At 31.6% G+C, this 21,998-nt stretch overlaps 2 protein-coding genes across 2 annotated transcripts in view; one reads left to right on the top strand and one right to left on the bottom strand.

Moving 5' to 3' along the window:
* LOC109618231 (scavenger receptor class F member 1-like) overlaps window positions 1-21,998 on the bottom strand; it is a 248,321-nt gene that overhangs the window by 179,294 nt on the left and 47,029 nt on the right. The gene's annotated exons all lie outside the window — the stretch shown is intronic.
* Window positions 19,308-21,518, top strand: LOC136273626 (uncharacterized). The gene is made up of 6 exons (XM_066078485.1): window positions 19,308-19,520; window positions 19,946-20,057; window positions 20,424-20,557; window positions 20,746-20,813; window positions 21,024-21,153; window positions 21,510-21,518. The coding sequence occupies exons 1-6, from the start codon at window positions 19,308-19,310 to the stop codon at window positions 21,516-21,518; spliced, it is 666 nt and encodes a 221-aa protein (XP_065934557.1).

The following is a 21,998-nucleotide window of genomic DNA, read 5'->3' as shown; positions in this document are numbered from 1 at the left end:
ACACTGTCAGAAATATATATGAAAAGGAAAATATTAATCTTATCAACAAAAACCGGCTATCTTAACCAATTGTCCATTTTTTAAAAATATAATTGAAATAGTATTATTTTACTACCATAATGTAGCATTATTCTTCTGCAAATATCTGGATTATTTTCACGAAAACTATTTAAAACTATTTTATTTTCAGTTTTCTATGTCGAAATGAAAATTATACAATCTTTTGACTGACGTTTCTTGATAAAACACTAAATTACTATACCATTTTAAAACTTTTTCTTTTATATAGGTACCACATACCAACATAGTTCATAACAATATTTTTTCATTAGTAAACAACATAAAAAAAACTATTTAAAATCATATTTTTTTCGAAGTTTAAAAATTTGACATGATACGGGCGTGTGCTTTTCGAATATTCATTTGCACTTTAATATTAAACTTTCATGTAAACAACAACTCAGTACCAAAAAAGTATTAATTTATACAAGTTCCTTTAACATATAATGGATGTTTGTTTTCAGGTTTTCCTACCAGTTTTTTATTACTAAAATAATTGAAACAAAAGTGTAAAACAAAATATTGTTTATGCGCAATTGAGAAAAAAAGGACAGAACAACAAAAAGCAACACTTAAACTTTGATAATAAATTAGTTTAGCTGATCTTCTCGTATGTTATTGGTAGATTATTTCAATTTAACCTGTTTTTTTTTTTTTAATTTATTATAATGATGGTTATAATGAGGTTTATGCATATGCAGTCTAGCACATTACTTCTTCTAATTGTTGTTTTGCAAAACAGAATCATTGATCATTGATTTGCCAAAATATCTTTTATGAAACAGACAAAAAAGTTTATGCAAGAGGCATTACACACTCGGTAATGAATCCATTGTGATTTTTTTTTAATTTGTTTTTACACGAATTTTACCGGAAAAAGATGATTGATTGATCAAATTCATTAAAAGGCATGGTCAGGATTTTGGTCAAAAACTATTTTTACTATTCTAATGTTTACAATGCTTTACTAAGGCATGTTTCATAGTAAACCAATATTTAAGTGTCTTTCGTTGGATTATAAGCGATTTACAGAGCTTACAGTTCTTTGCTACGTAATCAAAGCTTTTGTTAACGTTTTGAATGTTGAAGTGAAAAATCCAGTTTTAGACTAAAATAAATGTGTTAAACGTTAGAAACTGTTTATTTATGCTTAAATTGAATAAAATGATAGACAAATGAGCTTTAACAGATTTTTACTGGTGTATTGAACATAATTTAACAAAACAGGGCACGAGCCTTGTTAACATGACAAAGAATTGTGCGCCCTATATCAAGTTTATAACTTTACGACTGACTCTCAAATTAAATTTGATCGTTAGAAATGCATTCCAAAGGCACTGTAGATAATAAAAACAGAAAAATTTGACCAAAATCATGACCATGCCCCATTTAAATAGCATAATTTGGTTATTTTTTATATTTGGAGATTGTGTTAAGTATAATTTATTGGTTTTTTTTTACATATAAAGTAAAGACGATACAACAATTTGCGTTTCATAATTTCAAAAAAAAAATTGTATTCATTTAAAATGCTACAAAGGTAAAAAAAATGCAATTAAATTTATATTCTGAGCGTTACGATAATTTACGCATAATTTATATTGTTGTTTTTTTTTCATCAAAGCTGAAATATACACGAGACCTGTTGCATGCTAGTATATCAGATTGCTAATTGGTTTCGATGCATAAATGCTATTACAAGTTTTTGTGTGTATTTCAAAAAGACAACATCAATGATTTATAGAGTAAAATGAAATATTTAACAATAATCTTCCTTCCTAATTATGTGTTTATGTTATATAATTGATCTCCTGCATATAGTTTTATTATGAACTATCACATGATAAGATAAGATAAGCTAAACAGAAGTAAAGTAACATCTATCATTTAGTATTTCCTTATACATGTTTAAAGGTTTTGAAAAGTAGTTCGCCTAAGGTTTATCTGAACAGAGACTGCATGGAAATAAATATGTTATTATTATAAAAATTTGTATAACAATATCACACTTTTTATTCAATTTCCCTCTCTCTTATACACACCCCAAAGAAAATACGACGTCATGTTACTTTAATATTGTGTACACTTCTTTGATAACTTGGATTCGGTTTTTCTATTCACTTCATTTGATTTTTTTTTTTTTTGGTTATTTGAAGGAAACTCTACTCAACACAATACTTGGGGATAAGCATTGACTTTATGAAACTTGTGGACATCTGGACCAGGTAAGCTAAAAACCATGAAGAGGAGTACTTTTATCTGCACTTTTTAAAGGAATTTTATCTATAAATACTGACTAAGATGCAAGTGATAAAATATATAGCAGTGCAACTTTGTGCAATTTTGAAAGCACTTTATGATATGACTGAACAAATTTCAAAAACACATTAAAAATTATAAATGAATTTATTTTTATCTGATGATAAGTAAGGTTAATTTAACATAACTGTAATTGTAAACTCTTTTTTCCCATTTAAGTACGCTGAATAATATAGAAATATCACTAGTGAATGTTAAACGCAACAGTTTTGTCACTAAGGACACATATGTTATCAATTGATGATAAATTGGTGCAATGCATAACAGACAAAAAAATGACTGAATACCTTTATTCATTATATGTTAGTTTTTATAATTCTTCACAGCGTATTTCCATATAACATTGTTGCTGTTCTTCAGATTAAGTTGTCGAATTTCTCCTTAATTCAGCTCATGGCTATTCGTCTGTAACACAAAAAAGTGTCTGTTAGAATAAATTTCTGTATCTTTCCAATTGTTTTTCTTAGATACTTTTTTTTTTTTGGCTTTTTGTATATTTTTATTTTTGCTATTGATTTACAATTCTGAATCATCGATATATTAGATCGTTTGGTTCACATACTTACCGTATTTAGATAACATGTTCGTAAATGAAGTTTTAGATCGGATATGGTTAATGACTGTTTGTATTGAACTTTTATGCGGATTGCATGAGTTTTAGAGTTGAATTTCGCACGTGCAGTGAACCGTGCACGGAAGGGACCTACGACCGCCCGATCAAACTGCAAATAAGACACAAAATAACGGTGAATATTTCAGAAGGTATTACTAACAAATTATTATACATATTACAAAGTAAACTCGTAAAACTCCGCATGTAGTTTTACTGCGTGGGGTAATATACACAGAATAACCGATTAAAAATGAAAAAAATGAAAAGACGAATACTTAATTGTTACAAATTCATTGTATATGTTTATTTAAAAAAAACATAACTTTATTTATTACATAGAATCAATCGTTTATTATTTAAAAAACACAATTTTGTTTATTACATAGAAATAATCGTCACGTCACCATAAATGGGTGCTATTTTGTTCACAAGAATGTGAGGAAGTATGATGAAAACTTAATATATCCAACTGATTAAAGTCATAAAGTAAAACACGATATCAACTAGTAAAAATAGCTCACAAAATCGAAAGGTAAAACAATAAAGAACAAGGTGTATACAACCCTACCTCAGTGTACCCCGTCCCGTCCGACAAAAACAACACACTGAATTTGACCGCATTAACAATGGACATATACAAGTAGGACAAATCAGAAGACTGTTCTGACAAAGAAAGATAGATAGACGCCACATGGAGCTCTCCGTCAGACGGTAGTGTTAGCCCTCCGGCTGAATATATGGCTTCGTTATTAGTACCAGTAACTGCAGAGCTTGGGGATACTGTTATGGTCGCAGCAGCATGGCACACTATTAAAATAATGTTTTCATTTTTCAGTGTCTTTTTCTGTGATAACACTACGAATAGATTTTGTAATATTCAGTCCAATAAATTCAATGACGTATTATCCGTTTGCAAGCGGACTTTGCATATTAAAAATAAATAAAAATCACATTAATATGCAATAGTCCAATATTTACTCGTTTAAATGCTGAATTTATTAACATAAAAAAAGGAATCATTCTTTGAATATTATTATAACCTCATAATGCTAAAAAAAAAAAAAAGATTCTTCAGTCCTTAAATACTGTTGTTTACTTTACATTAGATTATCAAGGTTTGCTTGTTTTTTCCTGAATCTATAGCACCTTTTGGGATTGTAAACTGAAAAAAAACTGGAGTTGTTTGTTAATGTGTTGATAAGATTGCTTTCTAGCCTTAGGTTTGTTCATTCAAAAGTTGTTTTTGAAGCCAAGCACCATGCCGAGCATCTGTATAGTTATAACATACGTTGCAAATCATGTTTGCATAGTCAGTTTTGCTCGACAAACAAAGTGAGGGATATATCAAAGATATCGCGTTTAACTTACCGAGTTCACACGCCATGCCTGTGTACCCTTCATGACATTTTTTGCAGACCCCTGTTCCTGGATAGCACTGTTCACAGTTTGCAGGACAATTACGACTGCACTGCGGAAATTCGACGACTGGGGCAGGACAGCCTGATATTGAACAAAGTACATGAAAGCGTTTTTTTTTTTTTATCTTTAATCTTTATTTTTTTTTAATAAAATATAAAGTTTTTATATAGAAATAGTTTAAATATACTGTCTACCTTTACTATATTGTGGTTTGTTTTATATGGATTTAATTTTCATTAAAATACAGTTTTTCAAATGCACTCCGTCAATTTTAACAATAACTGTATCTTTTCGGTCCAAGTCTTTGTCTAATCAACTAATCAGTTCTACTATAGAAACGATGGGTCACCGGTCAAGGTAATATAATACAGGCTTTTTTATAAGACACTGCAGATTTCGAAATAACAGAAAAGTTTCATTTCAAGACAATTTTTTTGTAGGTTCTGCGAAATTGACATTGACTAACCATGCCATATGTTGTTACCTACTTCGATTAATTACAAATATATGCCTTACCGTAAACTTCCACTTCACACAAATCTGCAAATGCATGCTCAGAATAACTTGTAGGATAGGTAACCCCTGCTTTCCGTTCAACACGATAGATGATATATTGTCCATAGTACGGGCAACTTACATTCATCACATCAGGAAGGGTGTGAATTGTGTGAGCATGTTCGTGGAAACATAGAACAGCGTTAAGTGTGCTGGAAGTGTTTGAGATGTATAAGTAGAACCCAAGTGGCATACCTCGGAGTTCGTTGTGTTCATCTACAAAAGTGAAAGCCATTTGTATATGAATGCAGCATATACATCCACCTGTATGTATTGTTACATTTTTACTACATTTCAATTTAATCCTAACAATCACAATTACCTGCTACATTCAAATTTGGTCAATATTGTATTTGTGCGGGACTTATAAAATCTTACAATAAATTGAATCCATAGCATTTAATGTATTCCACGGGTCATTGCAATTGATATTAAGTCGGAAATTGGAAAGTTGTAATGTTTTTTACGAATCTTTTCATAACAGCTAACCCCAAGGCTTGTCATCTGTCCTAAAATAGATGAGAATGTGATCTATCCAATGCATTCCTCCCAGATTAACGCCCCACGAGGCTTCTGTCGACGGTAGAGTTGATGTACACTGGCCTCCGTCAGCGGTCCGTATAGTCCTCTTGTTATCAACCGCATTGCCTGACACTGAAGTAGGCGATTTTGTTGAAGACTGACACGTGGGTTTTAAGACGGCAAGATTTTCCAGATCTTAATATCAAAAACTAGACTCAGTATTATACTGGATTGTAATGTAGGTTAACAACTACATCAACCCCTCTGAAACATGTCATCTTTCCGCAATAATATGTTGCATAGCTAGGGTAGAACCATTTTTTTTTCATCCAAGGAAGAATAAATAATGTAAAAGCCACTTATCTGTAAAATATTAACTTACAACTTCGGCACATCGTCACGCAAGGCACATTACAACTCAGGCCGGTAAACTCGGGTATTGGACAACCTCCAAACAGAAGTAAATAACCAGTCATATTATGCAAAGTTAGAAATAATGTGGCTGTACATTACCGCAATTTTTAATCATAATTTTGTTACAGTTATTGGGGTTATTTTATCACGTTTTTTTTGTTTGTTTGTTTGGTTTTTTGGTCGTTTTTTATTCATAACCTGTAGTGTCATATTCATAATTCTTAATGCAATTGCTTTGCATTTTCAGTATTTTAAATAAAAAGACACAAAGCAACAAATATAATGGAAATATGAAAGATTATGCATTTTTTTAAAAATTCCATCAATCAACCGAACGCAGCCAATGGGGCATTTGAAAACAGAAAATATGGATTATAAACGCAGCTTAAAAGTATTTATATTTATCGAGATATTGGACAAAACGCGGAGAAAGCATAAACATAGTTTTTGGTTATATTGTAGAAAAAAAATAAATTTGAATACTGAGAAAAACAAAAGGAGGCCCTGTTTAAAATAACTAAAATGAAATTTACCATAAACTTCGATCTCACATACAGCAAACTGGGCATGCTGGCTGTAACCTGCTGGGTATGTAGATCCGGGGAGTCGTTCGTTATAGTACATAACATATTGACCAATCACAGGACACCTTATATCGAACGAAACCGATATTGTCAATTTTGTATGGTGAGTGTCTTTGTAGCAGATGACACCTTTGTTACGGTCTGTTGATTTTTGAAACTACCAGGGAGAATCCAAGAAGTTTCTCCGTGTTAGGGTTACTTTCAGCTATGATAAAACAAAGGAAAAATAAGTTGTATGTTCAGAATATACTCTTTCTTTATCAATACTTTTTTTTCATTTTTCGTTTCTAGTTTCGTATTATATAATTTGCATTTATTTGTTTTATAACAAGGTATGGTTGTGAAATATTTTATCAAATTGATTAACTTTAGTCTTTTGAAATACACTGTATTGTTTTTCTTTACAATAATGTATTTAAAACCAAAGGTATGGTTTAGTTTACTACAACGTGTTTATAATTGGCTTAATTTTTTATTTGAATTTATCTTAAAAAATTCTAATTAATACGCATTGTACGTATTTGTTTTATATTCAATTTGCTAACTCCAATTAAGGTTTGACGTCATGGGGTAGAGGGTTACCCTCTCGATGTAACGTTGCTGCATTAAATCTACTCTCCATAAAGCGTAGGGTTGTAACAACGCGGTGTACGAGCAGTTGCCTGAATCAGTGCTGGAGTCACTTTTGAGACCGTCAACAGCGTTTTCACTTTTAGTTGAATGTACGTAAGTCGACGATTGGTATGTTGGTTTATTAAGTGCCAGGTTTTCTAAAAATAAAAAAAAGGTCAGAAACAAACAAAATAAATCATTAGGGCGGATCAGGTTAGGACGCAAGCGTTCTTAAATCAAATGAGAATTATGAATATCTTTATGAATTATTAACGTTTAGTGAGTGACAATGTATAGTCGGTTCTTTAAGGAAGAAAAATACGTATCTTAAAATAAAGCATCTTTACGATTTTGTGCAAAATTCATATATTTTTTATTAATGTTTACAACGCTTGATTGATTAGTAAAAATGCATTACTAAAGCATTGTACATAATAAAAATAGAGGAAAAAACAACCGTAAACTTTCCCCTTTAAGGATATATTTCTTTAAAAAGGTATCTACTATATATGGTTCACACATTATCTAAATTGTAAGGAAAAGGATATGTTTCTTTCAAAAAATATCTACTATATATGGTTCACACATTATCTACATTGTAAAGAATACTCTTGTTAAACTAATATTAACTAAAAGAAACATGTAAACAGTTAAAATATTAAACAGTGCCTTTTACCGCTTTTATTTAACAAGTGTAAAGTACAATTTGATATATATTTTTTTAAAAAGTGAAGATAAAGCTTACTTCTATTGTAGAATTTGCATTGGTTTCCATAAAAGCCTGGGTTGCAGGCTCCAAGACATTCCCCGTTATATAGGTGACAGTGTTGGCAGTTTTCTGGACAAGGTTCATTACAAAATTGACCTTTGTAACTGAGAACCGGGCAACCTTATAGGATGAAAACAAATCAATAATTTTCCAAACAATTAAGAGGTATGGAGGATCAATATCATTTCTATATTGTTTGGATCTCAATTGTAAAAGGAGCTTTGTATCTTCACCTTATTGTAAAATCGTTATTGTTGACAGCTATGTTCAAGGTCGTGATAATGTATTTTAAATTGTTCATCAAAATTGTTTTTATTTATATAAAATAATGACCTAGTGCATTAGAACAAAATCTTGTAATTATCTTGGTTACTTAGGCTTTTTAGATATTATCTGTGTATGGATGAAAGAAGTAGACGACTTAACTTGAGTAATTGTTAATATGAACATTAAACAAACATATACCATGTTTTCGAAAACAATATTGTGTCATATCCTTTAAGAAAGAATTATTTATAGAAGTATTACGACAAATAGATTTGGTTTTTTCTCCTTCTTTTTATTGAGAAATTGTTTTGCAGTCATCTTATAGGGGTAAATTTAAACAGAAGTTTTTGAAAATTGAATGAATTAATGAACATTTTAAAAGGTGTTTGTACTATTAAATATTCCTGTAGAATTTATGCTTATTGCCTTATTTCATCACAGGTTAGAAAAAATTGATACATAACAACCTTTGCGTAAATGAAATTTCTTTTACATCTGTTGTTTATGCAGTAATATTTCAGTTAAAACACTGGAAACTGTTAATTGATTAGAGACCGTAAAATACCTACGCATGTATTAGTAAACTTGGTGCAATTATTATATAGATAGTGCCTGTTTGGGAGGGTAACAGTTGAAATTGACACCCCGAGAAAACCATTGTCAAACGACGCGAAGCGGAGGTTGACAATGGTTTTCGAGGGGTGTCAATTTCAACTGTTATCCTCCCAAACAGGCACTATTTATTTTGTTATACTGAATGAATTTAAGACAGTTTTACTCCTTTTATATAGGAAAAAACGTGAATTCTACAGCGAACCGTACGCGCATAATTTTTGCGCATGTAACAATTTTTAATGTTACCCGTTGCTAAGTGCGTTGCTAACGCTGAGGGTAATAGAACAGATTATGAACTGCGTCTTAACCGATCAGATTTCAGTATTTAACATGAAAGTATAACAAAAAATAATAGATGTCATTTCAGCAATGCCTGATTTACAATATATTCATCTGTGCCACGAACTCTTAGTTAGAATACGAGTGTTCAAAAACAACATTTTACATACATGTGCTTACCATATACCTCCACCTCACAGAGTTCTATATACGCCTCGGAGGAATAGGTCGGGATATGAGATATATTACCCTCCCTTGTGTTGTAGTATATCACGTAGCGCCCTCTAACTGGACAACTGATATTCATAGAACTTGGTATAGATCCGGCATTATAAGCAGTATCATGGAAACAGAGGATTCCATCTTCTTTTTTCGTTGTGTCGGAGACATACAGAGAAAACCCCAAGAATCTGCTTGCATAAACGCTGTTTTCTAAAAAAAAAAAGAATTAACACATTTAAACAAAATTTCACATAAACGATATTTTTTATGCTTAATGATAGCGAGCGCAGCTCGCCGGCGCGCAGCGCCGGCGCGAAGCGAGCTCTACCGGCAAGGCGTGTGTGAATAGAAAATTCGGACTATTTGCACATTCATTCAACGGATTTTTTTGGCGTCAGTAAATCGGACCAGTAATGCATCATTTTAATCGTCCCAGTAGTTCCCTGTAATCATGGCAATTTTTATCACTTCACACTCTCACGAGAATCAGCAAGACAAATTTAGACAGTAAAAACAATAACGATGTAAGCGACATACAGTCAATGTTACCTCTAAAGTTCACCTCAGTACACTTTCAATCAAAAATAATCGTGTGACGTCACAAACGTTTACACATTGATCCGATATATTTTTTCGGAGTCAGTAAATTTTGACCCACAATTCATAGTACCAATGGTTTCCAACCTCACGTTCCAACATCACGTTCTCCCGAGAATCAAAGTAAAACCTTTGAAAAGCTTATAAGATGTGTAATTTTAAGAACATCATGCTTTTTAAGTAAATAAAACAGTATAGTTCGCATACTTTTATTTCTCAAGGGAATTTTAAAGAGTAAGACGACACTTAACCAACGTCAGCTTTGACGTCACAATAAGCACTGATAAGGGGAAATTACTCTAATTGAAGTTATTGTAAATCTGCTGAAATGACCAAAATCCTCTCAAAATCTTGCAAAGGCTAAGATAAAGAACAGCTGACGAATAAGGACATTTCTTCAGATACAGGAAACAGTTGTAAATTGCACTTATAGGATGAATGCTCACAAATATTTTATTCACTATAATTACGGTAATTTCCTGAAACGTAACGTTATACGTAGCAGCGCCTTTTTTTAAAGGGGTGGGTGGGTGGATGGCAGCCTCATCCAAAAAATCTTTGCAAGCAAAAAGAAAAATAAATCATGAAAATTCTAATCCTTCAGCTCTTTAGCAGTTCAATGGTTTCTTTATTTTCACTTCCATTTATTACATGCGGGGGGGGGGGGGGGGGCAACACCATGTTCTTTTAACATGATAAGCAAATATTTTAAAGCGTAAACTAAAAATAAAATTAAACATTAATTATTTTTTTTTAAGTGGAGGGGCAAATCCATGGTAAGTCGATTTTGTATGTATAAATTGACAAAAATGAAAAAAAATTTAGCATGGGGGGAGCTCTATGATTAGTCAAGTTTTATATGTAAGTTTAAGAAAAAATGTCTACTGCAAAAAAAAGGGGGAAATCAATCAATCAATCATAATCACAATCACTTTAAAAGAGGAGATGCAGTGCAATGAATATTTATATATCAAAATCTTTATTATTTAACAACATTGTATCTGAGATTAAACTATTGTTCTACATATAAATAAATAAATTATAACAAATCTTATAAACTATGAATAATGAAAATTTACTGAAAAATAGGTATGTTTTATTTTTTGGCATTCAAATTTCACGTTGTTAATTTTATTTTATTAATTTATTATAATTCATTGTTTGATCACATGCTGTGCTCGCCCCAACGGTCGCACCGTAAAACATATTATTAATACAAACTGTTCGCATTACAAATTGTTACTTAAACGAAAGGAAAAACAGTTGGTGAAATTTTCACTTTGAAGGGGACCGAGTTTCACCACCTTAAGGGAATATATCTCTTCAAACATATCTCGTCGTTTGGTTAAAATACATACGATCACATTAAGAATAAACGAAGTCTTATTCCACGCTTTGCCCTCTGTCCTGTAATATATAACGATGTTGTGCATAACTTGAATAGACTGGAGGTCCACCATCCAAATGGCACCGTGTGGTGTCCCGTCAGAAAAAGCACATTGGTTACCGGCCGCCGAGCGGTTAGACTTCTGATCATCTACGGCTCTCTCTGAAGGATAGATGCTGATGCTTGGCATTTGCCATGTTGGTCTCTTGGAGGCCAGATTATCTGGAGAAATAATAAACAGACAAGCATCTGTATTAAAATGATGAGAATTATATCCCCTGTTGATAATAGGAGCATAAACTCATAAATCCATGTGAGTCGATGCGTACTCAGTATAATGTGCTCATGCGACGATGAAGTTGGAAAATGTAGATAGGTCAAGCTCCGCAGAATAACGCTAGCAGCTTTTTAACCGGTTGCAATTTCATAAGTTTGTTTTCAAATGGGTCTTTCATGCGGTTTTTTTTTTGGAGTACGTTATATAACAAGAATATCTTATGGAGTATACTGTGTTGTGTTTATTCGCGACCGTTCATGTGGTATGTTTTGTATCGAAAGCATTTATGCTTTCGTATATTATCTGTAAACAATATTATAACAATAGAATTCTGTCGGCCAATGATCAAATATTGCAAAAATTACAACCGTTTGCATGTAGTTAAAGAAACAGTTTTGTAAATCTGAAAGTGCTAAACACTATCTAGTACACTGTCGTAATTCAGAAAAAATTCCAAAAAGATTGTTCGTTAGTTTACCGTTTAAATTCTTGAAATTTAAAATCGCTTTAATTAAGCATGACCAGGTGTTGATGAGAACATAGTCTTTAAATTCATAAATGTCTACTACTTGTTTTTATACCGTTTGGGTACAAAATTGTGCTATACTATGAAAAAAGCAGCTCAGACAAAACTGGTACTTACATATACACTGGGTGATCGAGACCAAGGATATAACAAGGGAGAAAAACAGGGTTCCTTGGACTCCATTCATTTCGACTGCTTTCAGGAAATGCCCTATAATAAGATTCTCCTCTCCTTATCAACTAAATATTTTATCATATAACGTATCGATATTATTTGTTGCAATGAAGCAAGAATACCTTGTTGTTGAATATATCAAGAAAAATAATGTTTAACTTATTTAGACATTCAGACTCGTTTTTAAAATTCATAAGTTTGTTTATGTTTCCGATCGATCTGAATATTTAATATATTCACTGCACGAAAAAACGCCTTTTATTATATTTAATTTGTTATAAAATGTTTACAAAAGATGAACTTGAATCTTTGATTACCTTTTAATTTCTAAAAGATGATCTTTTAGCTTTAATTTGAGAAAAGTTAACGAAAGGTCAACATTTTTCAACTTTTATATTTAAAAAAGGTGATTATTACCTTCTGTTTTCGAAAGATGAAAAAATATGAACTTTAATTAGCCGACATATTTAAAAAGATAATTTTTCACCTTGTGAATTTTTAGAAAGAATAATATATTAATACATGTTAATTTTTTTTTTATTTTTTAATTATTCCTTACTTGAAAACTTATAATTATCAATTGCACGTAAAGTGTCACATTTGTTAACTTCATCCTTTCTTCTTTAAATTTATCAACTGTTTAATATATTGGCATATTTTCCCATGTATTTATTTAATTATCTACATGCATTATCATCAAATAAGTAAATTAATGGCTCTAGATCTTTTCAATATTTATTTTAAGAAATAATGATATATATAATAACATGTTATCATGTACACACATGATATACCATTGTTGAACAATTAAATTGTGACTTAAATTGAAATTAAATACACATACCAGTACTTAATCAATTTAATTGTATAATTTATACAAATACAAACTCATTTGAATCCTTTTGACAACAAATTAAAAGTCAAAAAGGAAAGTCAATTATGACAAGGTAAACACATTTATAATAAATGTATGTACATTGTGTTGTCAAAAAAATCATCATAAAAATGATAATATAAATGATTTCAATAATTATGATAAAACAAAGCAGGGATATAATATTCAGTTCACACAATATATCTCTCTCTCGGGCAAACTACAATAACATCTTTTCCCAAAATACTTTCAGTAGCATACACAAATTTACTTTTTATTCTCTGAACAGGAATATACATTGATGAACTTTGCTGTTCAAATTGATTTCTATACCATATTTCCACTGGTTTTCCAAATGAAAATCTCAATGAATTTGGTAGACGTTTAAACCAAACAACTTTTGCTAAATAGTGACTTTTTAATTCACCATCAATCATGACTTTGTGCTCAAAAAATCTGACAATTTGACCTGGATGGGGTGTGAGATCACTATAAGTATGTACAAGTTCACCATCATCTCCACACCAGAATGCTAAAATAAAGGAGGAACGGACACTACGGCCGTGCTTTGAGCCTAAAACAGATCCATTTATGTACAACTCTTTTCCTACTTTCACAGAAGTACACAATTTCAATTGCTTATCACCATACAAAAATGAATACATATTTTGAAGTTCATTCAACTCAACATCAGTTAATATTTCACCCTTATACTTTTTGGTAAAGATACCATTGTTATTACTCCAGTCAACTGATTGTAAATTTATTTGAATTGAGGCTTTTTCTACATTACTAGTATGCTGTGTTGATTTTAATTGCTGATGTAAGGTTCCACGCACACTGTCAGAATGAAATTTAGTCAGGTCATTAAATAGACACAAAAAATCATCATCAAAATCTGACTGTTTTTCCCTGGCCCAACTCTCTTTCAAGTATTTTTTCATAATCTGGGTTTCAATACTTTTTCTGTTTGTTGGATAAGAACCAAGTATTCCGTTTTCTCTCTCAAAACTGAACAACCAAAACGAGTAGATTGGACCAAAGTCAAACAAACAATCTAACAAATGACCATGCAAATGCATATTTGGTGTTACAAAATCAACTCCATAAAGTTGTTCAAACTTTTTACAAAAACTAACCAATAATCCATCAGCTACTTTTACATTTCCTAATGAAATGTATCTAGAACACAACCGTCTACATGCTAATACATATTTTCTCCAGCATTCTAAATGTTCATCGGGTATGACATCTTTTAAAGCATAAACTGAGAACAGTAGAGTCCAATTTTTCCACTGATCAGCATTAAATGATCCATAAGAGGATGAAAACTTTTTAGGTAATTTGCCAATATCAGATGGACAGAAAATTTTCTCTATCTTTTCTTGAATAACTAAAAAATCACTATCTTTTAAGATCATTTTAGTTTTCCATACACTTATCATATGTTTAGCAGTCCCAAGGAAAAGATTGTGCATTGGGTCAATCGGTGTCATCCTTATTGGGTCAAAATAGTCTAAATCTAGCAGACATGACACTCTTACTCCATGCTTCTTTTCTAGGTTTTCTTTTTCAGATTTTAAAGAACATTTAGAAATTTTCCCACAAACTTCCCTGTGATGAAAATTTGTTCTTGGAGGCCAAGTGCTTCTGTCAAAACCACCAAATATCTTTTCTCCTAACACACCTGGAAACTTTTTTTCACATTTGTTACAGCCTAAGTTAGCCATGTGACCATAAAACCCACATAATTTCCTGCTTGCAGGAACATCACATCCTACACAAAGGAGAGCCAATCTGAACTTTTTAGTTTGGTTTTTGGATTTCCTAGATTTAATATGAAAACCATTATGCCAAGCATCATTTAGTTCGTCCACTAAAGGTTGAAGAAATGTATTTGTTGGTGGTTCTTTCTTCATATCAGGTATTATACCAATTAACATAATGTTTTCCCTTTTAAATCTTTCTTCTCTTGGTAAATTTAAAACTGATCAGTAAATAGCTCCTACAGAGTAATTGGTATGCTTAAAGGGCTGAAACCAGTCTACATTCAGCATTAAACCATAATTTCCTTCCTCTGTAAAAAAAATTGTAATTTCTACCATTGAAATCTTTCCAGATATTTCCATCATAAACATCATGAAGAATATTTTGTTGGGTTTGTCTAGATCTCCACCTTTCACATTTATCCTCAAAATCTTCACGATTTACAAAAGTTTCAAGTGATGACTTTAATGATTTGTAACAATATGTTTTGAATGGTACAAATTTTGAAGCACCTGTTTCTCCTACATCTTTAAGTAAAGGTTCTTTACATGTTTTACGCATGTATGCAAGTCTATGGTTTGGAAAGCACATATGATTACAGAGTTTTGATTGTTGTCTACCTTCAACACTTAAAAAACAATCATTCAAGTCATACAATGTAAAACACTTTCTACATACAACATACTTTGAAAATTGTGACTTGCTGTTGGCTAAAACTTTTGACATTGTGTATAAATTCTGTGGGAAAATTTTTACTATTGTTTGAAGTGCTGCTGAAAAATTACTTAAAAAATTAAATACAGTTGAAAATAGTTTTAATAATGCTTCAACAGCTGAGTCTGACACATTGTATACCGATTGCCACAGTACTAAAAATGTACATACAACTCGTGTCAAAACATTAATGGATTCTGACTCGGATACCACAGCTTTTTTCGACTCTTCAACATCTAGATCTGTATCCATTGAAATGTCAATTTCATCAGAATCAGAATCACTGGTTTCTAAAATTTCACTTCCATTCTCAAAGTCTATGTCAAAAAATGTTTCAGCATCTTCCTCACTAATATTACAAAAAGTTTTGTGTTCAATATATTTTTTTTTGGAGTCATAGTTTTTATACACAACTTCTTCCTCATCTGAGAAAAGGGGAGATTCTTGATGAGCATCATCATCATCTGTATTGCTATCAGAACTTGTACATACATTGGAAGAAGAAAGATTGATCTTATCATTGCCACAGTTTTCCATATGTCGCCGAAAATGTCGGTCGGAAAACTCTAATTTACATGCTGTACAAAACTTTCGTGGTCGCTTTGCTGCAGATGCCATATTGTAACACATATACAGGCAAGCAAGAAAACAAATTAATTTTGCACAAAAAATAAAGATGTCTTGTATTAAAAAATTCCCAAAAATATCAAAGACAAATCCATAACATTCACATACATATTTAAACTGATGTTCACAACACACGAATGGAAAAAGCTCCTGATCACCAAATTGCTGAAATTACTTGACTGTTTTTTCATCTCCATTAGCGACTACCCTTTGAAATCTGTAAACATTAAAAAAAAAATTTATATATTCTGTAACATGCTCTGTATGAAGTAAAGAGATATTGTGGCAAATTCATTTTTTATTTACTGAATATTATGAAAACATAATTATATATAGTTCTTGTAAATACTTATATTTAAAATGATAATTGCTAATGAAAGAGATATACGTTTATACATTGTATAGAGTCAACACCTAATGATCTTTATATTTTTAGTTGCGTTACTTGCTTCTTTATAAAATATAAAGCATATAAAGCAAGTTAATGCCTGGTTCTTTTCATAATTTGTTAAATTACAAAATGTCCTTGGGGTTCAAGAAGAAACACATTTAACTAAAAAAATATGAATAAAAATGTGTTTATATGGTGGGTCACCTCTCCATATCTGCCTGGCTATAGGATAATTTCAAATGAAAACACCTCTCCACGGCAAAGAGGCATGAGGATCTCCAATGTTTACTTAAATGAACTGAATTTTTTTAATAACACTGTTTAATGTATATCATTAGAAATTTGAGGGTCACCTCTCCATATCTGCCTGGCTATAGGATAATTTCAAATGAAAACACCTCTCCACGGCAAAGAGGCATGAGGATCTCCAATGTTTACTTAAATGAACTGAATTTTTTTAATAACACTGTTTAATGTAGATAATTAGAAATTTGAGGGTCACCTCTCCATATCTGCCTGGCTATAGGATAATTTCAAATGAAAACACCTCTCCACGGCAAAGAGGCATGAGGATCTCCAATGTTTACTTAAATGAACTGAATTTTTTTAATAACACTGTTTAATGTAGATAATTAGAAATTTTAGGGTCACCTCTCCATATCTGCCTGGCTATAGGATAATTTCAAATGAAAACACCTCTCCAAGGCAAACAAGCATGAGGATCTCCAATTTTTAGCTTAGTAATTTTTTCTACCACTATACTAGAACCTGTACTCTTTGAATTGGGATATTTTTGTTGACGATTTGCTATTTTGAGGAAAATAATTCAACAAATACATGACTTACTGCATGTTAAAGAAAAACTCAGTTTTATACATGTACATATTACTGGTTTTCATTTGCACATCACATGTGTTATCATAAAATGATATCGTGATTGACATGCATCAGCCTTAATAACTTCACAGCATGGTTACAGTTTGGAACAGGGGTATAAATATGATGTAATATTCAGTAATAATCATTAAATTCAGTTAAAGTATTTTCATACCTGAAGAGGGTGTATTATTACATTTTCATAGAATTCTCTCTTTGTTCAATAGCTGCAACTTGTTTTTTCAACACTGAATATTCCATAAAACGCACATACAATGGATCTGAGGTGAATGTTATAAAATTTTGATTATCTTTTGGTTTCACTGATGATGATGATGATGATGATGATGATGATGATGGTGTTGATGATGATGATTGTTGTGTTGATGATGATGAAGACAACCAAGAAATTGATGTTTTGTCTGGACAGGATGAAGCATTGCAGAGGCAAATGTGGTTTTTTTCTATACTTGCTTTCTTATGCAGTTTCTTCTTTTGTCTGTTTTCTTTCCTTTTCCTTTTTCTAAATTTCCTTTTGCTTTCTAAACTATGTTTACCCATCTTTTCCTTTGAAATAAAAATGTTTTACAAAGAAATTAATATACATCAGTTGATATAATTATACTGTTTACATGTATAATATATATATACACATTGCTTTCCATTCACAATAATTCATAGGACTCTCATTTTTTTTTATCTGCAAAACCCAAGTACAAAATTCTGCAGGATTAAGTGATATTTACCGGTACATGTACATCCACTAAGTATTATTCCTTATAAATGTATATTTCTTACAAAATTGATTGTAATTTATAGCTCCGTAGAAGGGAACTACCACCAAGTATGATTCCCTATATATTTTCTTACAAAATTGATTGCAATTTTTAGCTCTGTAGAAACTGACAGGACTGAAATCTACTGTACACAACCCATATCTGATTGGTCTAAAGCTTCTGCAACCATGGACTGCACGAAATAATCGGGATGATGTCAGACTCAATTTCCCTTAGAAGACAAATTGGCTGGGTTTTTTTTATCTTACTTACTGATGTACATTAACAATAATTTAGGTACTTACTTTTTACGAACAATTTCTTAATGTGCAATGCAAGTACTTGCATCTAACACTGATGATAGCAGGCGTGGCCTCTTTGACTGGAGTATATGTATACCTTTATAAAACAAACAACAAAAGATACATGTAATTAGTTTATACATCAAATTCATGATAACAAAATCCTATGCTCAGAGAAATGCTTCATGATATTTATCTTTATCTTTGATTTAAAATTTTATCAATTAAATGCCTTGAAAAATAATTTGTGTGTACACACAAATGACACAATGTCAGGCTAGAAGCAAATTTTTACCTGTGACCTCCAATAATGACACAACCATTCAAAAGGCAATTTCATAATCAACTTATGTTATATCCTAAATGACTTATATATAATTTTTACTGTGACAAATAATGCATGACATGCAATTATGGATAGTGTGATGCTCTAACCTGACTGTCTTTAATTTTAGTTTGTTTTACCCCTTTAATCAATGTAATTCAAACATATTTCATATCTTTTTCACCTTTGAATCAAGCATTTACCAAAAAACAGTGAGCTTAAGAAGACATCCTAGACTACATACCAATAAATCCTCGGAAATTGTCCTGCACAATGTTGATGCTAGCTCTTGGGCTTCCAAGCACATGCACCAATCACGGGGTTCTGCAGGGGGTTCCTGTGACTAATTGGGATTCCCGCGCATCCCCTTTTGCCGCGCATCCCCTTTAGCGCGGAATTTTTCCCTCTCAAGAAAAGTTGTCGCTGTCACTAAACCTAGAAAAAATGAGCTCTCCTCTCGATTCGCAAAGTGATAGAATCTTTAGTGATGACGAAGGTGAAGTAGGTTCCTGCACTGGTTCCTCACCAAAACAGAGAAACGGGACTTGTAGTACTCCATGCCAAGTTGGAAAGACCCCAAAACGACGCCGAATTCTGCCCACCATGTTGGATTCATCGGGAGCAGAGGAAAGTGATGCAGAAAATTCTCAGACACAGGTAGGGTTGTTCTTATCCTCATAAATTTTTGAACGAATGCAGATATAGCACACTTTTGTACCTTATCGCTTTATTTTGATTATCAAAAAAAGCAATTTAAAGATAATAAACTTATAAGATAGATGATCTTCGCATAGCTTCCCCGCGTACAATAGGCTCATATATTGTTTACATTGTAGAGAAGGAAGTAAACAATATTAACATTAGTTTCGTATTTATGTGGAAACGTTACAAATGTACACATACAGTAGCAAAATTATGCTGATTACTACAATTTTTTTAATTTAGAGGACTTATTTGTACTTTCACCTTTTCTTTACCTTTTGTTTATACAAAAATTAACAATACGAAATGGCTTTATTACAAATACTAGAGAGGTTCCGAAAAATCTATTTCTACTTTCACTTTTAATGTTTTGATTACAGGGAAATGACAGTTCGAGAGCAAGTAGTACTTCTTCTACACCGACTGGTCACCAGCTGCAATCAAGTAAAAGGGTCAAAGTGAATCAAACACCTGTCTGTGAGCCAAATAAATGTAAGTAACACAATAACCGACGTTTATCAGTTGGACACTTGATGTATTTTTTATAATCGATTATTTAATGTAAGTTGTAAATGTAACGTTACATTTTTACATGATGATTATTAATTGTGTAATTGTATTGGCATTTTTTTAGAAACACTCAGACCATCGTACCTTTCAGTCTCCTTAAATTTTAAAACAAATCAAAGATTGTGCTGAACGTTTATTGACATAGTTTTACATCTTGTTGCCCCTTGAATGTCCCCCTATTGGTCAGTTAAATAATAGAAAAAACAGCATGAGAAGTGCAAAATTATCAGTTGTGTAACATGTTTGTGAGTTTTGATCTAATCTCAATCATTATTTAATTATATATAGCTACAACAAGTTTGTTAGAGAAAATCCTTCTCCAACAAGATGAAATATTAAAACGAATCAAGGCGTTAGAGAAAAAAGAACAGGAGAAGGAAGAAACACGGGAAGAAAAAGTATACGTACCACCTAGTATACGAGTAAGTACATGTGCAAATTTTTAAACGATAGAGCAATGATTTAATTTTAATTTTATTTTATTTTTTTAATTTTTCTATTCGATTATTCTATTTATATATATACACACACACCCACACACATGGTGTATTTAGAAATCTAGGACGAATCGCTGGCAATAATATAATATTTATCACATTTGTTGTTGCAGAATGCAATTAGGGATGGCTACAGCGATGGACTCAAACGGGGATATACTTGGATGTTTGACAAAAAGAAGTAAGAATAGAAACTATATAGAAACACATCCATTAATATTTGTTAAATGGCTGCTTTTATAGGTTAAAATTATGAAGAAATTAAAGTGAGACATTAGAAATTCACAGCAGTTATAAATAACTAACTTTTGATATATCACATAATAAGTTTTAAAACTTTGAAAAAAGTCAAATGATTGTTTTTATATTTATTATAAAGTAACAATTTCAGACAGCAAGATGATGAAAACATCGAAATGACCAACCATATTTTGATGTTTGTTAAGGGCTGGAGCTCTGATGTTGAAGAGAGGGTTATCCACTGTAAGTTTTACTGTCACTTTCATGCACATAGTTTACATGTTTGTGTAATTTCTTTAATGTATAATTGAATCAAGAGCTGATAAATTAGGATTTTTTCCAACTTTCTGGAGAAAAATGGTGACATAGGTTTTTCTTCTTCCAAACAAATATAGCATGCATCCTAATCGCAGTATCTACCTGATAGTTTTCACTCAGTCTGTTTGTTTTCATTTGCTACTCCTTTAAGAATTATCTGCTTTCTCAAATACAAAAAAATCATCATAATTGTAAAGTTCTCATTTAAATACACTCCACCCCAAGTAAGTGTACATGTCATCTGCAAACTCCATGCATCTGATAGGTGATTCATTACAAGGTTTGCATGTGCACACCTGATTTTTATTTTTTTTCTTAGGTGGCATAAAGAGATACTATATTTCTAAACGGCAGGAGTCAGTCCTCAAATCAAAAAATAAATTGCAGGAGCAAAAGCAGAAGAGAGTTATTTATGAAAGAAAGAAGGAGGTAACATTAACATATTCATATTTACTTAAGGTGGTATGGGACACCTTTCTATTGTGACATACCTCCAATCGAAATAAACTATAAAATGAAGTACATGTATAATTTTATTTTAAAGTTTTCTTTACCAAATTTGTTATCCAACAGTGTAACGCAATGGGTTCAAGCATTAGCTACGTATCTGTAAGTCATGAGGTTTGAATTCCGCAATGACTTTTATACTTTTAATCAAATTTAACGTACCTTAATGTTTTCAAAATAATTTAAATCATTTTTTTTTTGTCAGACACTGTAAATTTTAAAAATTCTAAAATGGTAAAAGCATTTTGATGATAATGTACTTTTATCCACATTAATATCAGCAGGTGTCTCATACCACCTC

The sequence above is a fragment of the Magallana gigas genome, chromosome 1 (assembly GCF_963853765.1).
Source record: "Magallana gigas chromosome 1, xbMagGiga1.1, whole genome shotgun sequence".
In the NCBI taxonomy this organism is placed as follows: Eukaryota; Metazoa; Mollusca; class Bivalvia; order Ostreida; family Ostreidae; genus Magallana; species Magallana gigas.
The sequence above is the reverse complement of the archived record's forward strand: the minus strand, read 5'-3'. Positions and strand labels throughout refer to the sequence as shown.

What these genes read in the sequence shown, in the direction of transcription:
- LOC136273626 (XM_066078485.1), top strand. Translation starts at nt 19,308, where the DNA reads ATGAGCTCTCCTCTCGATTCGCAAAGTGATAGAATCTTTAGTGATGAC. An exon ending in TGTCTGTGAGCCAAATAAAT is followed by an intron (nt 20,058 to 20,423) that starts GTAAGTAACACA and finishes AATTATATATAG; the next exon opens with CTACAACAAGTTTGTTAGAG. An exon ending in TGGATGTTTGACAAAAAGAA is followed by an intron (nt 20,814 to 21,023) that starts GTAAGAATAGAA and finishes TAACAATTTCAG; the next exon opens with ACAGCAAGATGATGAAAACA.